The 23,312-nt window shown below is 46.4% G+C and overlaps 3 protein-coding genes across 3 annotated transcripts in view; all 3 read right to left on the reverse strand.

Annotated features, from left to right (window-relative positions):
- LOC133970808 (myosin-10) overlaps positions 1-11,363 on the reverse strand; it is a 42,378-nt gene extending 31,015 nt beyond the window's left edge. The window contains exons 1-3 of the mRNA XM_062407866.1: positions 11,095-11,363; positions 9,550-9,926; positions 4,335-4,491 (exon numbers count right to left, since the gene is read on the reverse strand). Of these exons, the coding sequence (XP_062263850.1) occupies positions 4,335-4,491; positions 9,550-9,894 (502 nt within the window). The 5' untranslated portion in view covers positions 9,895-9,926; positions 11,095-11,363. The remainder of the gene's footprint in view (positions 1-4,334; positions 4,492-9,549; positions 9,927-11,094) is intronic.
- Positions 11,364-12,787: 1,424 nt separating this feature from the next.
- On the reverse strand, positions 12,788-17,206 carry ddx47 (DEAD (Asp-Glu-Ala-Asp) box polypeptide 47). Its single transcript, XM_062407762.1, has 12 exons — positions 17,034-17,206; positions 16,782-16,875; positions 15,446-15,634; positions 15,275-15,346; positions 15,045-15,163; positions 14,858-14,929; positions 14,601-14,717; positions 14,331-14,477; positions 13,696-13,833; positions 13,529-13,599; positions 13,292-13,421; positions 12,788-13,173 (listed from the first exon to the last, which is right to left on the reverse strand). The coding sequence occupies exons 1-12, from the start codon at positions 17,166-17,168 to the stop codon at positions 12,952-12,954; spliced, it is 1,506 nt and encodes a 501-aa protein (XP_062263746.1). The 5' UTR covers positions 17,169-17,206; the 3' UTR covers positions 12,788-12,951.
- A 456-nt stretch (positions 17,207-17,662) lies between these two features.
- On the reverse strand, positions 17,663-22,774 carry LOC133970704 (WW domain-binding protein 11). The gene is made up of 12 exons (XM_062407728.1): positions 22,613-22,774; positions 22,054-22,140; positions 21,625-21,656; positions 21,435-21,528; positions 21,055-21,254; positions 20,663-20,796; positions 20,404-20,564; positions 20,066-20,299; positions 19,771-19,896; positions 19,389-19,670; positions 19,080-19,265; positions 17,663-18,821 (listed from the first exon to the last, which is right to left on the reverse strand). The coding sequence occupies exons 2-12, from the start codon at positions 22,115-22,117 to the stop codon at positions 18,151-18,153; spliced, it is 2,184 nt and encodes a 727-aa protein (XP_062263712.1). The 5' UTR covers positions 22,118-22,140; positions 22,613-22,774; the 3' UTR covers positions 17,663-18,150.
- Positions 22,775-23,312: the final 538 nt, after the last annotated feature.

Genomic DNA, 23,312 nt, shown 5'->3' on the forward strand with positions numbered 1-23,312 from the left:
TGTTAAGGCCTCCACCATCCCCTCTTCTCTCCACCCTCCCTCCGTGTTCCAAGACATTTTCCACGTGTCTCCATGTTGTGTTACCTCCTCTACCCTCTGCTCTGCTCTGCTGGATGAGAGACATTTCATATTTAGTAGATATCTGCAGCTCAGGCCAAGTGGGGCATGTGATTGTTACACAGAATGTAACTCTCTCTGTCTCTCTGTCTCTCTGTCTCTCTCTCTCTCTCTCTCTCTCTCTCTCTCTCTCTCTCTCTCTCTCTCTCTCTCTCTCTCTCTCTCTCTCTCTCTCTCTCTCTCTCTCTCTGCAGTAGCTTGTGGGATATTTAGGGATCTGAACCAATAAGCACAACTTTTGCTGTGGGATCACCAAATCTCCCCCTATGCAACAATTCAATGAAATTGCTCCACTGGTCATTAGCACAATAGTTCATTATAAAGTATAAACACTAACCTCTCAGGTCATAAACCAACCAACAGACTCCAGCTTCAGTTGGATTCAGAATGTGATGTCAGCTTCTCTTTCTTCTTTCACGCACCATTTTTCACCTGGTCTTAATATTATGGTCTGCATATGGATGCCTCTCATTCATCACAGTCAGATCGGATCCACTTGAATTTAAACTTGAATTTATTTGCACGCACTGGGATCGGACATCAATAATTAATACGCCAGATGGGGCGAGCGGACTTGGGAGGAAACACGTGTCGGCTCCTACCTGCAGTTTGTTCTGTGCATTTTTCACAAGCATGTGGTCAAGCTGCAGAGAGGCACTGAGGCCTGTTTGATCAGATCCCAGTGAAAAAGAGAGAGAGCAGCTCCAGATGTGGTCTGACTGATCCCTTGAAAACCTCCAGATGCATGTGTGTTCATGAACAAGTGGGTGAGAATACACAACGCCTCCTGTTTATTCTGTGTGGAAATGACTCCCTGCACCACATCCATTCATCGTTCATCCTTCTCCCGTTCACCACGTCTCCCTGAGTCAGAGCTCCAGAGCTGCAGTGAAAGTGCTGTACAGTGCGTTTGCCACCTGCGTGTAACAGACAAAGCAAACCAGGACGTCTGCCAAGAACCTAGCTTTGGCTTTCATCCCTAGTTGAGATGTGAAATAGGAAAAAAACGGGGTAACACAACATTGTGAGACGAGCAGAAGCACAGCCATGGTAACTGTGGGTGTATCTCGAGGAGGAGGACTGGGAGTTGGACATTCCACACACTCGTCCTCCTGTGTGTCCCCGGATGAAAGCACGAGAAGGAAAAAGGAACAAAGCAAACAGAGCCACCGCAAAGCTTCCAGAGGTTTTGTATTTTTTAATGTCAAGCGGAAGGCGAACGAAAGGCCTTGAAGGATGTGGGGGAAGTTTCCTCTTTCGACGTCTTCCAAGCCAGAATGTTCTGGTGGAAAGACGTCAGCAAACTGGTGCGTGAAGCAGAGAACTGGGAGGGAAACGAAAGAGGTCAGCTGCTCCAGTCTCAGAGAGAAGGAGGAAAGCAATTAAGAAACAGGAGGAGTTCCTAAATAGTTTGCTGTGGGTTTGAAGCCTTTTAAAGAAACCTGAACCAGAAGATATCTAAAGAAATTCAGTCGACAACAAACACACACACACACACAACTGCCACTCAACAAGTGACACCTCTATTTGAGATCCCAGGGGAAGGTTATTTTGGTCGCACACACAGATACATACACAAGTATCCATGGTGACTCGACCCTGCTCAGGAGCCCAGCGGGGGGGTTGGGGGGGGGGGGTGGCGACACTGACAACTTGACGATGACTCAGCTGGTAGAATTTAGCCCAGTATAGAAAGCTGGGACAGAGGTGACCTCATTCCACTGGCGGCGTGGTCCCGCCCCCTGTGAGGGACAGAGAGACTGAACGCCAGCGACAGAGAAAAGAGGGTCAGGGAAAAGAATGGTGGCACAAGAGAGGTGTCCCATATCCAGAGAGACATCCCACATAGTGAGCATGTGTGTGTGTCTGTGTGTGTGTGTTTGTGGTTCTGAGTAAAGCTATATTTAAAGTGGGAACATACGTTTAATAAACCAAAGGGATACGAGCAGGGGGAAATGAAAAACAACATATACTCTTGTGTAACACAACTACAGGCTCACACGCAACACCTTCGAGTTTCCTCTTTCAAATCTGATGGTCCATGTTATTTGCCCGGCACAGACCAGGGCTGAGTCGAGAGCCCAGAGCCCGAGGGCACGTAATGACAGGGAGCCTCGGGCACATCAGCCAGACACTCGAACCCCAGGAGCTTTACTGCTGCAGCTGCAGAGGTCAACCAGACGATCACTGACAGCGTCACATCAAGGCCGACATGTGTCAGGACAAATAAAAACCAAATAACAGGGGAACCATCGGCAAACGTGCCATTTAAAAACACATTTCTTCTTATGCAGGGTTTCTGCAGGTTTAAGAACGTAAGGGATGAAATTCAAGAGCTAAGTCACGGACGACAGATATAATAATTTAAGACTTTTCAAGGCCTTAAAATTCATTTAATGAGATTTGTTTGACCTTTTATGACCCTGCAGAAACCCTGTGATGTGTGAAACAACATTCAAGAGACTAAAGAGAGGAATTAATGCTGTTGTTCTGCGGCTTGGCAGTGAGGGCACACAGCGCAGCAGATAGGCCGTCTAAATATTGATTGACTCTGATAAAAGGTTCTGCTTATACCAGCGATTATTCTGCATCAGAGACTCCAGAGTGATTCCAAAGTAAGTCACAGGCCTGTGTTTCTTGTGGTTCTTAAGTTTGCAAATGAGCTCATATGAAATAAATGTTGATAAGGCACATGTGGGAATGTGCAGAGATGTGATACAAGTCCATCAAAACAGGTCGCACAACTCTCCTCCAGTGCAATATGCTCTATTGACGTTGTCTTGCCTCTGGAAGCGGAGGAATTGAGCCCACCTGCTCCACATACTAAGATAGATGAATGCGTGTGTGTGTGTGTGTGTGTGTGTGTGTGTGTGTGTGCAGGATGGAGATAAGAACAGGTCCAGTTAATGACAACCTGAAGACTGATGTTACTTGAACCTGTTCCCTGTCTTTGTCTCCACGTGCAGCTCCTTACATGAAACACACACAGATGCTGTTCTCTATCTCTGTGGCCGCTATAGGCTGATATGAAGAAAACTATGATCTAAAGCAATAAAATATACTAAAGACATAAAGGAAAATCTACCATTTTGTGGTTCTAAACCCAATCGGCTCATAGTTTGGTGAAATAAAGACGTACAGAGCCGGGAAGTTACATAAGCACAGAACACCACTGGCCAATAATATTGAGAGGCAGCTTTGTATGAAGAATGTGACTTAACATTTCAGTCCTAAATCCTCTACCCACTGCTTCACAGTCTATTATTACGATGCAATTAACAATTAACCAGATGACGGTGGTGATGCACCTGGAAAAACCTGCAGGAGAGTTGATCTCTATTAGAAACCCTCCATGACAGTGGACCTCTCAGACAGGATCCCTGGTGTCACATCCCCTTTGACCTTGTGACCTTTCACACTCTTTGCACACTTTGTTCACACACTAATCTCCTGGACTATGCAGCCAAACCCAGTACCGCCTGCAGGTGAGCTAAACTCTGAGAGAAATGCAATTACAAATGTGTACAAAACAGTTTCCAGCATATCTGGGCATGATAATAACAAAATCCACAGTTCTGTTAACCAATCAAAAGTCCAACAATCCTAATCAACCAATCCAGAGCAACGTTCTTTTCCTCAAAAGTGTTTTGTATTCTACTGGAGATGACAACAACGTAAACTAACCACACACTGAATTATTTATTGTGTTATTCTTTTCTGTAGCACTGTGAAACACTGAAGGTCGGATCCTGCACCCGGCGCAGAGCTGTGCACGACACAAGCTTCTTCGCCGGGTTCAGACCGACACAGTTGTCATTCTCCTGTCTAGTGTTCACATTGTTTGAATAGCTAAATGCCCTTGTGCCCCTCTGGCCGCCCAGTGACCTTGTAGGTCCTAAATGAGATGTTGGTGCACTGCTATCTTGAGACTGATTGACTCCGGGAAATGTCTGGACCCAATTTCCCAGATATTTCTCTTTTTTTTTCTAGTTCATGTCTAAAAACACACCCAACTAATGACAAGAAGAAATAAAATCCCCTTTTCAAACATGCATGTGGCACAGCAGCCTTTCTTTCCACTGCTACACTAACAGACACATCCTTGTGCCATTCCCTCATCAGTACTGACCTGTTAAACTGTCACAGAAAGCCAATGATTGCTGTGAAAGCTAAGACTGAAAGGTCATTTTAAAGAAAACAAGTGTGGGGTCGTATACCTTGAAGCATGCAGCGGTATGCTGCCTCAGAGATGGCGTAGATGTGTGGAGGCATCTCGTGCCTCTTCTTCCCTCTGTACATCTCGATGATGTTCTCTGAGTAGATGGGCAGGTTCTTGTACGGGTTGATGACCACGCAGAAGAGGCCAGAGTACGTCTGTGATCAAAGAGAGAAACAGACAAACGTGAGAAATGAAGTTGGGAGCACAGCTCCTGAATAACCATTATATTTTATACTGGAGTTTGAAGTGTAAATCAACCGTGTTTTTACATTAAACAGGGGCATGAAAGTTTCTAGCTTTTCTAATCATCTGGCCTGCCTTGTATCAGAGCAGTGAGATTTGCCATTACTCATGTTTAAGGAGCTTACATCATGGGAGTGGGCACGAACCACAGTGATGGACACTGGGCAGACTGGGCCATAGTGACTCAAACGAAAACACTCAACAGACTTGTGCCTCTTGTGGAAAAGCAAACAGCCTCGAGAGACCTGATGAAAAACCTTTAAAATATAAAACAACACTTATGTGAACAAAGAGTGTTTGAATATTGTCGCCACAGCGAGTTGCGTCTGCTGGAAGCACTTTGCCTATATTTTCTGACTTGTAGCCACTTGGCCGTGCAATTAGCCTGAAGACCTGTCCCCAGAGAGGCTGTGTGGTATGAACACTTCTCAGCTATGCTGTGGGCTGAATTCACCAGGCAGCCAGGAATGAGTGAGAGGCCCTGGTGGGGCAGTGGCTCGCTTTCATTCTGCAGATGCTATAGGGGCTCTGCATTCCCCCCTATAGAGGACACAGAGAACGAGCTGCCTACCAGTAGTAGGACTTTCATCACTGGCATGCTGGGCTTTAGTCTAGAGGCCTTGTACAAAAAAGATGCCCAACCCAGCTACCTCGCCAGCACACAGGCACAAACAGTACCTGTTGACCATAGAGCTGAGCTGCAGTAACATGCATAGGTAGCTTCTGGACCTCACAGCTTCGTTAAGTGCAAGAGAATAATCAGAACACTGAGGTCACGTTGGAGGTCAGTTTGTCAATTAGTAAAACATGGACTCACACATATCAGATAAAGACACATGTTCAGTGTGTGTTGTTTTTGTTGTCTTCTTCTGGGACCACACATCTGTACAGTTACACATTTTCTTCTACAAAAAGCACTTGCTTGAAAACCAGAAGAATCGAATAGAGTAAAATTAGAACCATGATCTGTGAAGTTCTTCTCAGGAGTGGGTTCACCTCTTTGCAGGCCAGCGCGGCCCCTTGAAGTATCATAGAAAAACACATGCTCTCCACAGACTGTAATAAATGACAGAGTTCTGTTTTAAAAAAGATTAAGTGCCCCATCTGTTGCATACCATAATACAGTGTAGACAATAATCGAAAATGACATATTTAGAGTAACTGTCCTGAAACGACCTTTTCCGGCAAAGCATCAAGACATGTGCTTCATAATTAAAACTACATTTCAGGCTGATTGGGACACCATGTCGTGAGTGCTGCAGCGGCCCCTAGGTTGGCGAAGGGGCCCCAGAGAAGCTGTAGCATAACAGCTCGGTGAAGGGCCCTCGTTTAACACCGAGCAACTGATGCTCTGTAATGAGGAAGGGGGAGAAATATTGGTGGGAAAGGAGAGAGAGGTAGACGGGTATGAAGGCTCCCTGTGGTGCCGTCCAGTCGAGGAGCATCGGTTTAACAAACCCTGCATCAAGTTCTCAGACTCCCAACCCGAGGAGGAGGACAGCTCAAAGAGAGAGAGAGAGAGAGAAGGAGGTGGGGAGGACCTCAGCTGAAATTCCAACTCCCCACTCTCCTTTTCAAAGCCTATGAAAAATTAATTCCCACCTTATCTGAAAGCTGGAGCTGCTATAAATAGGGAGAGGGGTCTCTTGTCAGATGCAGCACTGAGGTTATGAATAAACGGGAGATACCTGAACTGTTAATGTGACGTGGATGGTTGCAGGCATCTTAAGAGTTCCAGAGGGGATTGTAATCTGCTGCTCCGTGTCTCCACCATTCAAAATGCATGAGTACTTAATGAAGAAGCCTCCTCTTGAACTAATGGAGCAACAGTTTCAGGTTTTATCTGTTTATGAAACATGATATCAACTCTAAGATTACAACAGTGGTTGAATTTGATTGAGGCTTTTATTAAGGGAAAAGGTAAGGGATCCCATATTAGTCCTAAACTCTGTGACAAATTACACAAAGTTCCGCTTATTCAAACCAAAAAAAACTAGGACTACGTTCAGCATTCTTGTGGCTGCGATGACGCTGCTGCTTCATATTGAAAAAATCCTGCAGGATCACTGCTTTATAAAGAACATGTGGCGAGTGACAGAGCGCACGGCCGACTCCAACACCACCTGCCAAACCGCCATGCCCACGCCTGTCCAGGAAAGAGAAGGTGATATTTCCACTGTGAAACCAGATCCAGGGGAAGAGATGCCGTGGCCTAGTAACAGCTGAGCAACACACGGGCAACAGCAGACACAACAGCCGACCCCATCTGCTGTGAGCCTGCGTCTGCATGCTGCTCTCCACTGCAGAGGCAGGAGCAGGGTGCAGAGGAAGCCACTGTTCATCTGGTCTGTGAGGAGGACGTGAGACCTTGAGCGTTCCCTTCACAGAGCGCCACTGTAGAGGTTTCATAACAGAGCCAACTTCAAACCAGGCTCGGGAAATACGATCAAAACACAGAGGTGCGTGGTGTCAAACCACATGGAGGGAAGCAGGACACTTTCTGCTTCTCTCATGCTTCTCTCATGAATATTAAAGATACAGTGAACAATCAAGAGAGGCTATAAGCTGTTAATATCGTGCAAAAAGAGAGACTGCATGTGACTTTCAATCCAACGTGTAAATCCTCTCTCTACAGGGATATGAGAGTGAGCGTGACTGTGCAGTTTTCAGCTGCTGCTCTAACCACGGCCCTGCAGCAGATCCACCATAAGAGAGAACAAGCTTTAACTGTTTGGCTTGCATATATCTGAAGAATTAAGGTAATAAATATGCAAGAAATAACACGAAGATGCCAGAAGGAAATACATTAAAAATCAATGTCAGTATTGTTCAGGACCAGTGGCCCAGTGGGAGGAGGGAGTGTGGGAAACGGAGCAGAGTCGGTGAAGACAGGACGGACACTCAGCGGCAGCCGAGCTGAAGTGGGCGGCAGGAGACAGACGGACAGACAATCTTTTTTACCACGGAAGAATGCTGAGGCCTTCTGACAGCTGAGGCTTATCTAACGACACAAAGGCCGGCTTGTGGCCCCGCTCGTATGGCAAAGCCTGGTGTGGTCAGCCCGTGACTCACCGATTCACAGAGAGCAGGCTGACACAATAAGTGAGTTGGACCGAGAGTCTGACTGACGGCACACAGATGGAACCGTCCGGTGGGCTAAGGGCAGTGGTGGTCTTAAGGTTTCAGATCCTGGCAAGTTCAAGTGTCTGAATCAACAGACAGGCAGCCCGAGACCAGGGTCACACGTTTGCCAGAATCACTGACAAGATGCTGAGTGTTTGTGTGGACGGGGGGGGGGGGGGCTGTATTCATTAGCACCTCTGACTCATCTCATTTAGCTGGTGCTGAGTCAACAGCTGAAAATGCAACGTGAAGGCCTTGCTCCTCAACATTCAATTATGCTTTCAGCTTTCAAAAAGCAAATCACAAAACACGGCCAGAGACAGATTTCAGCAGCTACAGTATTTTCCATGTTGGTATTTATGAAGCAGTTCATAAATACCGCGAGGCACAGAGCACGAGAGTCCCTGAAGTAATAAAGTAAGTTATGGACTGTTAAATGCACTCACAATTAAAACAAACTCTCTAACTCTCTGTGCTGCTTTCCCAACCACCTCCACTAAGAACACAGCCGGAGGGAGACATTATACTGTGTCTGCAGTAGATGTGTCTGAGCAGTGGGGGGGGGGTTAGTAAAACACATTGGAAGAAGTCTGGAATCTTGGGTAATTTCTTCTTCCAGGAGCGAGCTGAACGGGACAGATCTCCTCCCGATAGAAAACGAACACAGTCGCACACATGTTTTCAATTTCTCTCAGGCAAAGGGCAAATTAACAAGCTCCAACGCCAGATCTGAACCACGAAGAAAAGTAGAAAACGTGACTTTATGGTAGGAGAGAGAAGAGGAGGAGGAACCGAGGAGAGCTGCTGGACGGAGACACCAATTAGAAGTGTTTCTTGAAAGGGACAAATATCAATTTCCCGTTCACAGAAGCATTCAGCACTTTTATAGAACTAATCTGAAACACGCAATATCAAAGGTGATGCACACGCTGCACACTTAACAGAGCTGAGTTTTTATGATGTCTGGTAAAGTGGATAAATCCGTGCAATAATTCTGCAGCCCCCCCGAACCAGAGTCTCTCCGGTAATACTCAACCCACTTTCTATTTCTGGAAAACATGTCATTAAATGGGTCAAGATCGCAGCTCGAGCATCAAAGAGCGGCTCCATCTGAAGTGAAATAAGATTATAGGGACAATAACATCACATCACTGACTATAATGACTCAGGTGAATCTAATCAGGTGCTGCAAATTGTTGAATGATCTTTTAAAACACTGATTACATTTTCTAGTGATTTGGGTCTTTTCAAATGTGAAAAGCATCTTTAAATTGATCTGATTTGGTTCGTGGCATCTTGGGGCAGATGTGTTTAGTTGGACAATGTGCCACATAACAGAGAGGGGGTCAACTATCTGTGATTAAACAAGGCCACCGGTTGGAGCAGGACAAACAAACCGAGAGCAGCAGTGTTTATGGAAGAGGGCTGGCTTCATGTGAGGTGGGACAGAAGACGTGGGGGAAGGTAACCACCCGTAACACAGAGGCACTTGTGAGAGTCGACCCCCAGGAGGGAAACGTCTGGCAATGGTTAAAGGAACTGGTGACATCTGTCACTCATATTGTGTGAACACATGTATGTGAGGTCAGGATTCACACCGAGGAGCCGAAGGTTCAGAGTTCTCATTGATAAACATCAGAACTCCCTCTTACTCTTGAGTGCAGAAGGAAAGACGGCTGAAGGTTTGGAGCAACGTGCACACAAGCAGAAAATCCGCCCAATTATTTTGCACTTATATCAGCCCGGGGTGAAATTCAATACACAGCCGTGAGACCCGGGAGAGCTGTGAGGTTTAGGGTTAATCATTCCACATGTGTGGAAACTGCTACACCGTCTAAATCACTCACGTAGATGAGTCCGGAGTAGTAGCGGTCCTTCAGGTTGTGCAGCACCGACGCCTCGTTCAGACAGGTGAGCTCCGCCATGTCCTCCACCTTGCTGAACTTGGGAGGGTTCATCTTCTGGATGTCGTCCTTGTTGATCACCACCTTCTTGCCGTTCTCAGCCAGCTCCACCAGCACCTCCTCGCCGCGCTCCTCTCGGATGCCGGCCGCCTCGAAGCCATGGCGCTCCGAGGGGACCCACACCAGCTTCTTGGCCGTCCAGTCGGCCTGCGTGGCCGGGTTATAGACCACAGCCCGGTCCACGAACAGGTAGCGCTCCGGGTCCTCTTGCCCGCTCCGATGAGACATCTTTCCTGGGGTTTACCAGAGCAACGTGGCACCTGGAACAGACAGGGACACGTTAGTGACCACTAGAAGTTAAAAATCAATCCTAAAGCAGAGAGATCCAGGGTTGGACCCCTGAGGCACACCATGTTTAATGTGGGAGGATGATATCTATCTTTCTTTCTATCTGTCTATCCATCCATCTCTCTCTATATCTATCTATCTATCTATCTATCTATCTATCTATCTATCTATCTATATCTCTCTCTCGCTATATGTTTTTTTATCTCTCTCTCTCTATTTATCTATCTATCTTTCTCTCTCTCTCTCTCTCTCTCTCTACCATCTACCCATCCATCCAGCCCCCCTCTCTCTATCTACTGTCTCTATCTGTCCATCTATCATCTAGCCATATAGCTGTCAATCTCTATCTCTCTCTCTCTCTCTCTCTCTCTCTCTACCATCTACCCATCCATCCAGCCCCCTCTCTCTATCTACTGTATCTATCTGTCCATCTATAATCTAGCCATATATCTGTCAATCTCTCTCTCTCTCTTTTTCTCTCTCTCTCTCTTTCTCTCTAGCTCTCCATCCATCTCGTCCAGAACACAACAGAATCATTAAAAGTTGCAGCACATGTTAAAGCAGGTTTCATCCTCTGCACTATAACAATGCGCATACTGCGTAGGAGAACCCACGGAGCGACGTCGTGAACACCTCACCTCAACCCTTCGTTTCTCTTCTGGTGAAGCAACAACACAACACACAGTCCACACACAACACGGAGCTCACACACAACACGGAGTCCACACACAACACACACACGACCACTGAGCATCAGCGAGTCCCCAGGAAACTTAGCGCTAAAGTCCCGGTGACTGATATCAAGCTAATTCTGTATCTGCTATAATAACCCTGCGTGGCCCGTTATCCAGAATAACACAAAATAACACTGTGAGAGATGTGGAAGTCAATTAACACATTATAAATGAACAATAGGATAAAAAGCAATGTGTTACATAGATGTTAGTGTGTGTCTGTTTAGTGTAACCCTTACACTTAGAGCTAGCTTACCGCAAAGGAACCGCTAACCCTTATTAAAATGAAGTTAAGATGAATGAAGCCTGACTCAAGTTTGCGCAGCGACCTCCATCCACCCTGCATCCCTCCTCTCCTATCCCCCGCGCACGGCCCCCTCAGGCCGGGCAGTGTGGATGAACTCACCCGGTGCAGAGAGCGAAGCAGCGGCAGCAGCAGCAGCGGTCAGGTCCTGGTCCTCCGGCCGTGAGATCCACCCCCGATGTGAACCTGAATGCAACTGGGACCTGGGGCATGTGCCGGGGCTGGTTCTCTGGTTGGTATGCTCCACCACAGCAGAGGCAGCAGCAGCACGGAGCTCAGAGCCTCCTCCTCCTCCTCCTCCTCCTCCTCCTCCTGCAGAGCACCGGGCTCACACAGAAAGTCAGTGACCACACACCTGGATGATCCACCTCCAGGTTCCTCTCCTCTGGTCCTGAGCGAACACAATATTTATGTCAGGGCGAATCTATCCTTCACATATCTATGCATTGCACCCCCCCTCCCCCTCCTCTTCCTCCTCCTCCTCCTGCTCCTCCTGGCTGCAGGATTGGTCCCTCGCTTTGCAGTCCCCCTCTGTCATTGGCTGGAACAAACCAACCCCCCGGTTTTCTGCAACTGTTGCTCGCATGCATAACAAATAACTAGCATAATAATAAGTTGCATTATCACCGCTGAACATTTTCATATCTATAGTCTTGCATTTTAAGTTTTACTTTTCTGAACCATAAGTTTACAGACTATGTTAGGCTAATGCACAACTGTGTATAGCCTCAGTTATTTATCTTTAAAATCTGTATTTATATTTAACTCTAATACTCAATCACCTTCTACTTAAAATATTTGTATTGTCAACATGTCCATTAGCAGATACTTCTTTACCGAAAAGCTCAAAAGAGAATGTATTGACATAAATGAGGGAGGCCGCATGTCAATAACAACAGAGATCTTACCAGGAATACTATTAAACTATATGTGAGTAGACATATTGGGACATCTAAATAATCAAGTTGTGATAATAATCCATAATGTAGCTGCAGCCGTATTCCTGGATCTGCAGTCGTAAAGCCAGAGAAGAAGTCGAATCACTCACTCCTCATTGAGTCAATTAGTCGAGTCTCTGATTGACTCAAGTCAAGTGTTTGAATTCCACTCTTTAGTGTGGTGAGCATGTACAGTGACTGCCCTCTACTGGTTGAAACCCGGCTACTGCAGTTGCATCTTGCTTGTTGGTGGATGTGGATGATGCAGGTGACGTCATCAAAACCACCTCCTCCCAGTATATAAACCAACTTGTGACTGTGCAGATTGTGGGAGAGGAGAACTATTGAATAAAGTCAAACTGGGAAATGGTGTTGATAGAGAATTCGGATTTAATCTTCTAGCATACGTTGTTCATGTGTCCGGAGAAAAGTCAGGACTCAATAACCAACACACACATACACACACACACACACACATACACACAGACACACCCATTAGGACAGAAAGGACATTAGTGGTGGCAGAGCGTGGCTTTTGATCCGTTGGAGCTACAAAGATATAATATAAGGATTTGCTACCATTAGCCATCTCATTAATATGACGCTACCACTCAGAGGCGCCTCCACCCACTCTACACCGTCAGCTACTAGAAACTAGAACCAACAGCTCAGTGGTTTGGAGAAGAAGGGAACCACATGAAAGGAAATGTCTCTATTTGTTTTGTTTTTGTAAGAAAACTCATTTGAGGCCTCCTCATTTCCATTAACCTGCTGTGAACTGAAACACTGACCTCTTGTGTCTGAAAGCAACAACAGCAGCTTTTAATGCTCAACACAAAACACACACAACCACAAGCTTTTGGTATAACAGTTGCATTTTATTACAAATGGTGAAAAGAAGGGGGAAGGAAGGAAAGACTTGTTCTTCTGGAATTAAATAGTCCATTACTCATTCCTCATCATCAATAACAGGGCAGATATTCACGTTGTGGTTATGTACAGTCTGTTAATGTGAGAGGCTTCAGCGTCCTCCTCTCCAGGCCCCTACACCCCGGTTCTTCCCTCCTCGTTCTCTTGCTCCTCCACCTCTTCCTCCTCCTCCTCCTCCTCCACCTCCCATTCCTCCACTTGCTCCTGCTCCACCTCTCACTTTCTTCCTCACTCCACTCGCTTGTTCTGTGTCATCTTCGTCTCCGTCTCCTCGTTTGGGCCTTTTCCTTTTCTCGCCTTGCTCCTTCATTTCCTGAGGAGGGAAAAGATTATGTTTTACCTCTCAGACAGAAGTTTATTGGGCTGAAAGTTTCAATATAGTTTCAGAGTAACTCAAGAACCCTTTATCAAACACATTCATCCATCCTTACCAGCCTCGCGAATCTCTGGGCTTCGCTCACTCGCTCCACCAACATCATCACTTCGTCTTCCTGGGTCGGGAAAGCAGGAAGTTTCTTCCCGATCAGGGTTTCGATTCGCTGGAACAGCTCCACATCATACCTACGGTTAGAGGATGTGTTAGTTTCATGCACTCAAACTCATTTTAATCAGGCTATGCGTAGTAAAAAGGGGGAGAGAAGAGAATTGAAAATGACGCCAGGTCTTACTGGGTGACGAAGGTGATGGATTTCCCAGACCGGCCGGCTCTGGCTGTCCGACCAACTCTGTGGATGTAGTCCTGCGAAGACAAGACAGATCCATTCAAATCAAACCAGTACAAAACAAAAATAATTCAACCAATAAACCAACAGCGTGATTGTCAGCTGCTCGGTACCTTGGAGTGAGTGGGGATGTCGTAGTTAATGACGCAGTCCACGTGGGGGATGTCCAGACCTCTGGACGCCACGTCGGTCGCCAGCAGCACCGACCGAGACTTCGACTTGAACTTGTTCAGGGCTCCCAGTCGTTTGTTCTGGAAGATTCACAGAGAGAGAGAGAGAGAGAGAGAGAGAGAGAGAGAGAGGACGTGTCATCACTTACAGAATCAAATTACATTATAATGAGCTATAATGTGCAGTTCTGGAAGATTTAATAAAGCAGAAGATAGTCACACGATGCTGGCTGCAAAAGGTTAAATGAGTAAAATGCTCATGTTTCACTGAAGCAACATTAAAAACCCTTTGTGTATCACGACAGAGAATGAGAATTGTACTCTTCATTTTTCGCTCTTATTGATTTCACTAAACACTGCAGGCATCACAGCGGACCGCTCAGCTAACTGCACAGTAACGACCTGGTCTTATAATTAACGATGCTGTCGGTGGAGAGGTCTGAGCATCAGCAGCATTTTCACAAATGAGCTTCATCAGAAACACATAAACTGAGAGAACTACTGCGAGTGGAAAGATGTTGTGCAGCACTCTTCTGAAGTGTGTGAGTGTGTGTGTGGTTGTATGTCTCTAGCTCTACCTGACTCATTTGGCCATGAAGAGGGATGGCAGTGATTCCAAGGTTCCTTAACAACAGCGCCACCCGCTGGGCGTTGTTACAGGTGCTGCAGAAGATCATGAAGGAGTTACCGGCCAGCTCGTTCACGATGGACACCAGGTAACAATCCTGCCAAAAAACAAACACACACACACACAAACAGTTGAAGGTTAGTCACAGTATTGTGGCCGACAGGGGACGATCACAGCTGTTACAACATGAAACAGGAAAGTACGTCTCTGTGTGTACCACCTTGTACTTGGACGGGATGAAGATGTAGTACTGCTGCAGTTTTTCCACCGTGGAGTATTTGGTGGACACTGAGCACTTCACAGGATCCTTCAGAGCGGCTCTCTGGAGTTTCTGGACCTGAAAAACAAACAAATAAAAGAAAGTGAGTGCCGGGGGAAATCAAGGGAAGATACACAAGTGGTGTTGTGTATCTGCAGCGCCAACAACCAGTAACACAGAACAAAGCTGCTCTCTGTGTTAATCCGGTGTCTCTCTACCTTTTTCGTCATGGTGGCGGAGAACAAGAAGGTGCGTCTGTCTCTGGGAATCACCTTCAAGATTTTATCCACCTGAAAAAAGGTTCCAAAGTGTCAGGTTAGACATTATAATCATTCTTGATTTTCTTTGGTTGACTCCAGCTCTAAATACAAGTTGTGTTGTTGTTGTTTCCGTGTGACGACCCACCTCAGTCTCAAAGTCCATGTTGAGGATTCTGTCGGCTTCGTCCATGACCAGGAACCTCAGGGCTCGGAGGGAGAAGCCCTTGGTGTTCTCCATGTGGTCGATCAGCCGACCGGGTGTGGCTGTGAACACACGTCATGACTTAGCGTTACGAGGATGCTACACCTATCAGCTGATTGAAATGGGGAATATAGAAAGTTAAAGAAATGGTTTGTGTCATCATGTGGACTCACCGATGACAATGTGTGGTTTCTTGGCCAGCACCATCGACTGGGACATCATATCAATCCCACCGACGATGACAGCTGCAACACAAACGAGACAAGGGAATCAGAACAGACCCACACAACGTCCTGTGCATCACCAGCCCACCTCCAATCAACACAACACAACACAACACATACCGCACTTCACACCGATGCTGGAGCCCAGGGCTTCGAACTGCTCAGCGATCTGGAACGCCAGCTCCCTGGTGGGCGTGAGCACCAGGGTGTGGAGCCTCTGGGGCGAGTTCAGCAGCGACTGGAGGATGGGCAGAGCGAAGGCGCCCGTCTTCCCTGAGCCGGTCTCTGCCAGGCCGATCACGTCCTTCCCTGAGGATTGAGACACGGACAGAGTGCGTCCTGAATTCTGAGCAGAAACTTTGAGACTCACGACGAGAGCTGAACTCCAGGAGAGGTCACCCAGAGGTTAGGAAGTCAGACTGGGCCTCGGTCTAACACTCGGTTGACTGAGGTTGTTATTGTTTATTAAATAAAAGAGAGTTAGACACAGAGTCACGGACAATCTTCATATCTTCATCATATATGAACACTGTTTCTTAAAGCTGCACCTTCCACCTTGATTTGTTGATTTATGATTTAGGTCATGTAAGTGCATCCTGTTTTGTTATTGCTTCTTTTAGATGTGGTGTCTCGGTGTGTTTTTGGACCATATTGTCAATAAATACACACACCAGTGTACAAGTACACAAATATCAAAATTATACTTGTGTCTTTAAGTGATATAGATGAGAGCTTCTCGAAGGACTTTGAACTGTCTCGTTAGTTCAGTCAGTCAGACTAACAGACAGACAGTCAGTCAGACTAACAGACAGTCAGTCAGACTAACAGACAATCAGACAAACTAACAGTCAGACAGTCAGACTAACAGACACACAACAGAGAGTCAGACTTACAGACAGTCAACCTAACAGTCAGTCAGATTAACAGACAATCAGACAAACTAACAGTCAGACAGTCAGACTAACAGACAGTCAGACTAACAGACAGTCAGTCAGTCAGACCTACAGACAGTCAGACTAACATACAGTCAGATTAACAGACAATCAGAAAAACTAACAGTCAGACAGTCAGACTAACAGACAGTCAAACTAACAGTCAGATTTACAGACAGACAAACAGTCAGTCAGACAAACTAACAGTCAGTCAGTCGGACTTACAGACAGACAGACAGACAAACTAACAAACAGTCAGTCAGACTTACAGACAGTCAGTCAGACAGACAGACAATCAGATTTACAGACAGACAGACAGTCAGTCAGACAAACTAACAGCCAGTCAAACTAACAGTCAGTCAGTCAGACAGACAAACTAACAAACAGTCAGTCAGACTTACAGACAGTCAGTCAGACTTACAGACAGACAGACAAACTAACAAACAGACAGTCAGTCAGTCAGTCCTACAGCCAGTCAAACTAACAGTCAGACTAACAGACAATCAGACAGACAGTTGTCTCACCCTCCAGAGCCACTGGTATCGACTCCACCTGGATCGGAGTGGGAGTCTTCCATCCCAGCTGCTCGCAGGCCTCACACAGCACCTCGGTGACCCCCTGTCAGAGGCACAGAACCCGGGTGAACACCTGAGCGAGAGGCCCCTCAGGTCTCCACACACACGTTTCACAACACACTGTTTACATGCGAGGTTAGCACACTGTGGCTAGCTCGGGATGCTAACCGCTAACAGCGACTCCTCCCGTGCTGAACTCACCAGCTCCTTGAAGCTCTTCACCGGGGCTTCGATCGCGATGGGTTGAACTTCACCCTCATCTTCATCACTGCTCGAGCCGTCGTGTGTTTCCTCTGTGATCGTCTTCACGTTCTCCTCCAGGGTGTCGTCCGCCATGATGCTTGCAGACCCACGTGTCGTCAGCTGCAAGGCGCGTGCGCACATAGGGAAACTGGGCACAACGCGCGCAATGCCTGATGGGATTTGGTGTTTTAAAGAGGAACTCCAATTTATATTATTTTTATATGAGCAAAAAATCTGCTGTTTTATTACTTACATAATCCTGTAATATATTTTACGTAAAGTTAGTGTTTCCGCTTCGTATCTTAAATTCGTGTTAGTACGGTGGCCTAGAGAGTTCAACACACAAATTTAATTTCCGTGGTTTTCACAATTTGAAAATTAACTCAGAAAAGAGCATTTATGCCAAAATCAGTTTTTATTCAAAATGAAAGAAATAATCTCGTCGATTTAAAGACTGGTCTCATCAAAACAAAGTATTGTTAATTAAACTAGTTGATTTTATGTGATATACACCTACAATATGAAAACCAAGCTATAAATTATTTAGTCAACGTGTCTCTTAAACAATATCACAATGACACATGAAGTAAAAACAGTTTCTGAAGAATTTATTTAGCTGCAGGTCAAACGGTTTCAAACATTCCATGCCTCTGTTTTAATGTTCAACATGTCAAAGAGATCACTGATAAAAAAAAGTCGACAGTAAAACAATCATACAAAACGTATTTTTCTAGTTATGCCAAATGACCCAATTTGCTGGAGAAAAAAAACAACATAGCACTTGGTAGTCTGGTATTTAGTCAGTGCAGGGCAAAGTGTGTTTTATAGGTTTTCTAATGGAAGAGCAACAAATTCGAAATGTTTCCAGCTATTGAAATCAAATTCACATTCTCTCTAGATACGACAAATAATAGACCAGATCCAATGAAGGTGAGCCTGCTGGGACCAGTGGAACTGATCTCGTGGAATTCCTTGAGGACAGCGACCTCTATTACTCTGCACAGAAAATACATAAAACTAACACACTCCTGTTGTTCAAACAGCCCCACACAATGTATGACCCCCCCCTCAAGTCTCAGAGGAGTCCCTCCATCTCCCTCATGAAGGCTTCATACACCTGGTCCTTTGTCTTCATGTTGGGGTGGGACACAGCACCCATCTGGGACGGGTGGACGTAGCCCATTGCAGCAGCTGTTGCCTGCTGTTTCTCCCCCCGGCTGTCATCTCCCCTCCGTCCTCCTGCACCACCCCCTCCTCTCTCCATAGGCCCGGGTGCGGCTCCTTGCATCGCTCCACCCTTGTCTCTACGCACCCTCAGCGCCGTGGGCACAAAGCGGGTGACCTCCGTTTTCGGATTGATAATCTGGGGTTTGGCAGAGATGGTGGCCCCACCGGAGCCGGCGCCCGCTGCCATGCTGCCTCCCGCGGCTGCCACAGAGGTAATGCTGGCTCGTTTTTCGATGGTGGCTGTGTGATGGTGGCCTGGGGGGTTGTTGCCTGGGTTGCCGCCTGGAGCAGCGGTCCCCGGGGGAGGGGGCATCTGCATGCCACCCGGCCGCATGGGCATGGACGGGGGTGGCATGTTTCCCTGTGAACCGTCCGGGCCGGGTCCTGAGCCTTTTTGCCGTGGAACAATGTTGGGAGGAGCACTGAGCACATTGGAGTTGAGAAGTGGAGGGTACAGGGAGAGTGGGGGGGCGAGAGGACGTGGTGGCCCTCCTGCTCTTGGGGGAGGAGGTGGGATGCCTGTAAGGGGAAGGGAGACATATTTTATTAAGACTTTACTTTTCATAAACCCATAAAGTCTGAACATTTTCCATAAGGTAATACATATAGAACACTTCCATATATTTATTGACATATAGAAGTAACACGTGTTACTCAAATAAATATATGATCTTTCCGGCCATTTAGCATGACAATGTTGTAATGTTTCCACAGTTCATTCATGCATTTACATTAATATATACGTCTTCACACACTGTATGTACAACATATGCCTACCTGGTGGTGCTGGGGGTGGTAGTCTGGGAGGGGGTCCACGAGGTGGGGGGCCTGGAGGCAGGCCAGGAGGGGGGCCGGGGGGAGGTCCAGGAGGTCGACCTGGTGGAGGTCCAGGAGGTAGAAGACGAGGCATTGGACCCCTCATGCTTCCAGGCATCCCAGGAGGCCTCAAGAAGGGAGGCGCACCTTAAGATAACAGAAAGCATTAAATAAATAATGAATATGGATCATGACTATAACCAGCACATCGTTAAAATAGGTTCAGCAGTTTACTACAGAATCCAGTTCAGTATTAATATTGAGTCTAACCTGGTGGTGGGCCGGGAGGCGGGCCGGAGGGAGGACCAGGAGGCCTCATCGGAGGAGCTGGTGGGGGACCCAGTGGGGGCGGCCCAGTCATTGGTGGACCTTGCAAGTGTGGGGGCCCTTGCTGTCCCACTGGCCCAGCAGGGGGGGGCATACGCTGATTAGGCATGAGGTGGGACTGGTTGTCCCCTGGCGGTCCCCTGTCCTCAATGTCTGAGCTGTCGGATTCGTCTGTGTATTCCTCCTCTACCTCCTCTTCTTCCCCCTCATCAGGTACTGCCTGACCTGAAGAAATATAAATAACACAGCACCACATTATCAGAAATAGAAAGCAGATTTATTATCTTAGCAAGTACCCAGTAGTGTCATTATTCAACTGTTATACCTGCCATCCTTAACATCATGGCCTGCAGGGGGGTGATGGCTTTGGTCTTCTTCACCAGACGCTTCTTCTTCTTCTTTCCGTCACGGGCCACTTCTGGGGCCACCTCTGCGAAACGCACACTGCGACCTAAAGTAATTTGGACATAGAAGAACATATTAGTTTAAGAAGATAACTTCTAATCAGAATAACATTTCAGGATATGAAAGCAGGTCATGAATTGTACAAACAAAGTGAGTTTCACAGTTTCAAGTTGACAACTTCCAAACATATGCAGCAGAACGTCTGAGACACTCACTGGGATGCCTTTCATTTCTGTCTCGATCCTCGTCCCTCTCTCTCTCATCGTCCTGCCGGTCCACACTCATCCTCATGTCCCCGTCACCGGCTTCGGTTCTCTCGTCTTCACTGTCCTCTTCAGAGTCACTGTCATCGTCGTCCCCATCCTCCCGATCTCTGTCGCTGTCACTGCCACTATCCCGATCTCTTCCCAAGTCCATCAGTTCCTTTTCTAAACCAGGAATAGAAGGTTCTGTTTTGGGAGCGGGGGAAAGAGCAAAAGTTAGTCATGATCAATGTGCAGAAATATGAGCAGTTATTTATTATCATTATTGTTATTTGCAGTTTGCGTGTTACCCGCGTCTGTGCCGTACGGTCGTCGAGATGGGATTCCGTACAGTGCCAGGACCTGCGGGGGTGGAGGCCCAGGTGGGGGGCCAGGGGGCTTCTTTCCTGGAGGTAAACGTGGGACACCAGGCACTGTGGACAGCACGGGTCCCGTCGAGAGAGGACCTTTACTGAGAGAGAGAGGCAGGGAAAGAATTACCTCAGTGGCCCAGTTAATACACAGCTGCTTACCTGCAGCAAGCGTTTACATAGACAGCCCATGACCTACCCAAAAGTGGAGCCCTTCTTCAGGATGGAAGGAGGCTGAGCCCCTGGTAGTGGGATGTCCCCGATGTGGATATTGGAGGGGGCATGAGGCATATCTGGTAAAGGGATGCTGTCGACCTCCACTGACTCTGCATTCTGAAAAACAGATGATACACACAGGTTAGAAAATAAAGTCGGCACAAAACCAAAGCAGTGTAAAGGTTCTACAATATTGTAAAACTCAATATACTAAGTTGGACACACACTGTATAGGGCACATTTTCATGTTTTTATATCTTAGCCCAATTAGCTGTTATGGAAGTAGAGTAATAACATCCTCTCACATAAATCCATAGAGATCCCTGACAGGCACAGTGACTGAAAAAAGATCCAAATAATTCCACACAAACAAACCTTGACTGAATCGAAGTAGAGAGCCAGCTGCCCTCGTTTGGTCTCATAGTCCAACTCCAGCTTGCGCAGCTCGTCGTAGGTTTCAGGATTCTCTCGGTCGTACAGACGGACGATGCGCTCGAACGTCTCACGGAGCTTCTTCCTCTTGTCCCTCAAAACCTTCTCATTGAGCAGCGGCTGCTGCTGAACCGGGTTGAATTCTGTTGAAAGCGTTACAGGAAATCTTTATAACGTGTCAGATATAACTGCAAGTTACCTGTCAATTCTAGGTACTAGTTTATTACTATGACTTGTATTTATACACTTTATACATATTTAAAATTGTTTCCCCTATGCATAATTGCCAAGAGAACAGCAACATAGTGAATCTGCCCTCTCACCCATCTCATCCAGCTTCTCCATATCCTTGATGATCTGTCTGGGGTCCTTCATCTTCAGCACCGCAGCCCTCACCATCATTCTCTGCTTCTTGTTCTAACAGGAGCATTAAGAAATAAAGCAGCAAGTTAACAACACTGTAACGTGAAGGTTTTAGTTTAATTACATTTGAGGAGAATAGTATGTTTGTACCTTTTTCAACTCCCGTTTCCTGGCCTCCTTTCCTGCGAGGGAGGTAGAGGACAAGTGCACAATAATTAATGTTCTGACGTCTTATAGAAATAGATGAACAGTCATTATTACCACCTTCCCAAAGGACTAACATGTTTCATATGTGTCGTTTGTTTGTTGGTCTGTTAGTTAGCAGGATTCTGCAAAAACTAAAGTAAAAAACCCAATTGATTAAAGTGTGGATTCAGACCAGGGGGCAGATCCTTGAGTTTTGTTCCAGTCTCCTTTTACATATTTGTTTATTAATCAATCCCTGGATTTTTATGAAAAACAATCTGTTATGTTTGTGGGGCTGATATTTATGAGTTTGTGCAATGTGGTGCTGATCCAAGCTCTTCATGTGTAGGTAGGTACCAGGAGAACCAGCTCTAGGTTCTGATCAGTACTTACTGGCCTGGTCGGTGGGATTCATAAACTTCCCACTCTTGGTGGAGGAGGTTGAACGTCGCCCCATTTTGCCGGTGCTTCTCCTTCACCCTGCAGAAAATAAAAATACACAACAGTTCAACTTCATATCTGCATTTGACAAACAATTCAAAGACACAAGGGGAGATAGTGTGAAAGCTCAGGAAGTATATTTGTTCCAGAGCACATTTCATTCCCTCTACCACAGATAATATTACTGCACATACTTGTAGGGTCGATCCTGGTAGATATAAAACCAATTTAGCCTAATTAAGATCCCTGCACAACTCTGTAGTGCCACAGCTAGCTACCCCCGGCTACCTAGCTAACATAGAGTTGATAATAAAACACCAGATAAAGTTGAATTAGTTATTTAACGTTACTAACACACGTTAAGAAGCCGCTGAGGTGAGAGAGCATGTCACAGATCAGTAGATGAGCAGCTCGTGCACTGAGTTAGCTTGAGGGGCAGCGCTAGCATGCACTTGTAGCTAGGCCCGCGTTAGCATCCATAGCTACACAGAAGAGCCAAACTGGACTTTACCTTTTATTCACAGAAAACCCAGAAGAGCCCGCGGCCCCGCACAACACCCCCCCGAGCAGCGAGGGTCGACAGCGGCTGGTTCTTTGAGCCCGGGCAGAGAAAACCAAAGCTTTCAGGACTGAATGATCACAGAGGCTCCGCTAGCCGATCGCCATGTTTACTGCCGCGAGCCAGAGCGGAAGTGACGCGATCATCCTCATAAAAACAAAATCATCATTTTAGTTTTACAATTACAAGCAGTTATTTGGGTTTTTGGATGTTTGTTGATTTCATATTTATTCGCAAGCTATTTATTATATTTAAAAAAGTTACAAATAAAATTAGGGTGTAAATTGTGCCACTGGTGGTCACAGTGAGTAACTACAGCCACTCTGCATAATTCAGACAGGCGCCATACAGGTGAGAAGAGAGGATGAGAGCTGCCAGAAGTCAAGATAAAGGAAATATAATAATGTGTCGCACTATTATTTGTGTGAGGACTTCAGGTTGTCTGTTGTGGTGTCAGTTGCAGTGTGACGAGGAGGGGATGAGATGGAGACCAACACAACTGACACACCAAGTTTACAAGATCCAGTGGAAAAAGTATTAATATCACGAGTTATGTTGTCTACAAATATGGTCTTTGTATATTCTGTGTATTATTTCTCTCATACAAAACAAAAGTGACTTTTCTTTTATTCGGGCTCATTATGTCCTTCTC

The sequence above is a fragment of the Platichthys flesus genome, chromosome 16, assembly GCF_949316205.1.
Source record: "Platichthys flesus chromosome 16, fPlaFle2.1, whole genome shotgun sequence".
Classification (NCBI taxonomy): domain Eukaryota; kingdom Metazoa; phylum Chordata; class Actinopteri; order Pleuronectiformes; family Pleuronectidae; genus Platichthys; species Platichthys flesus.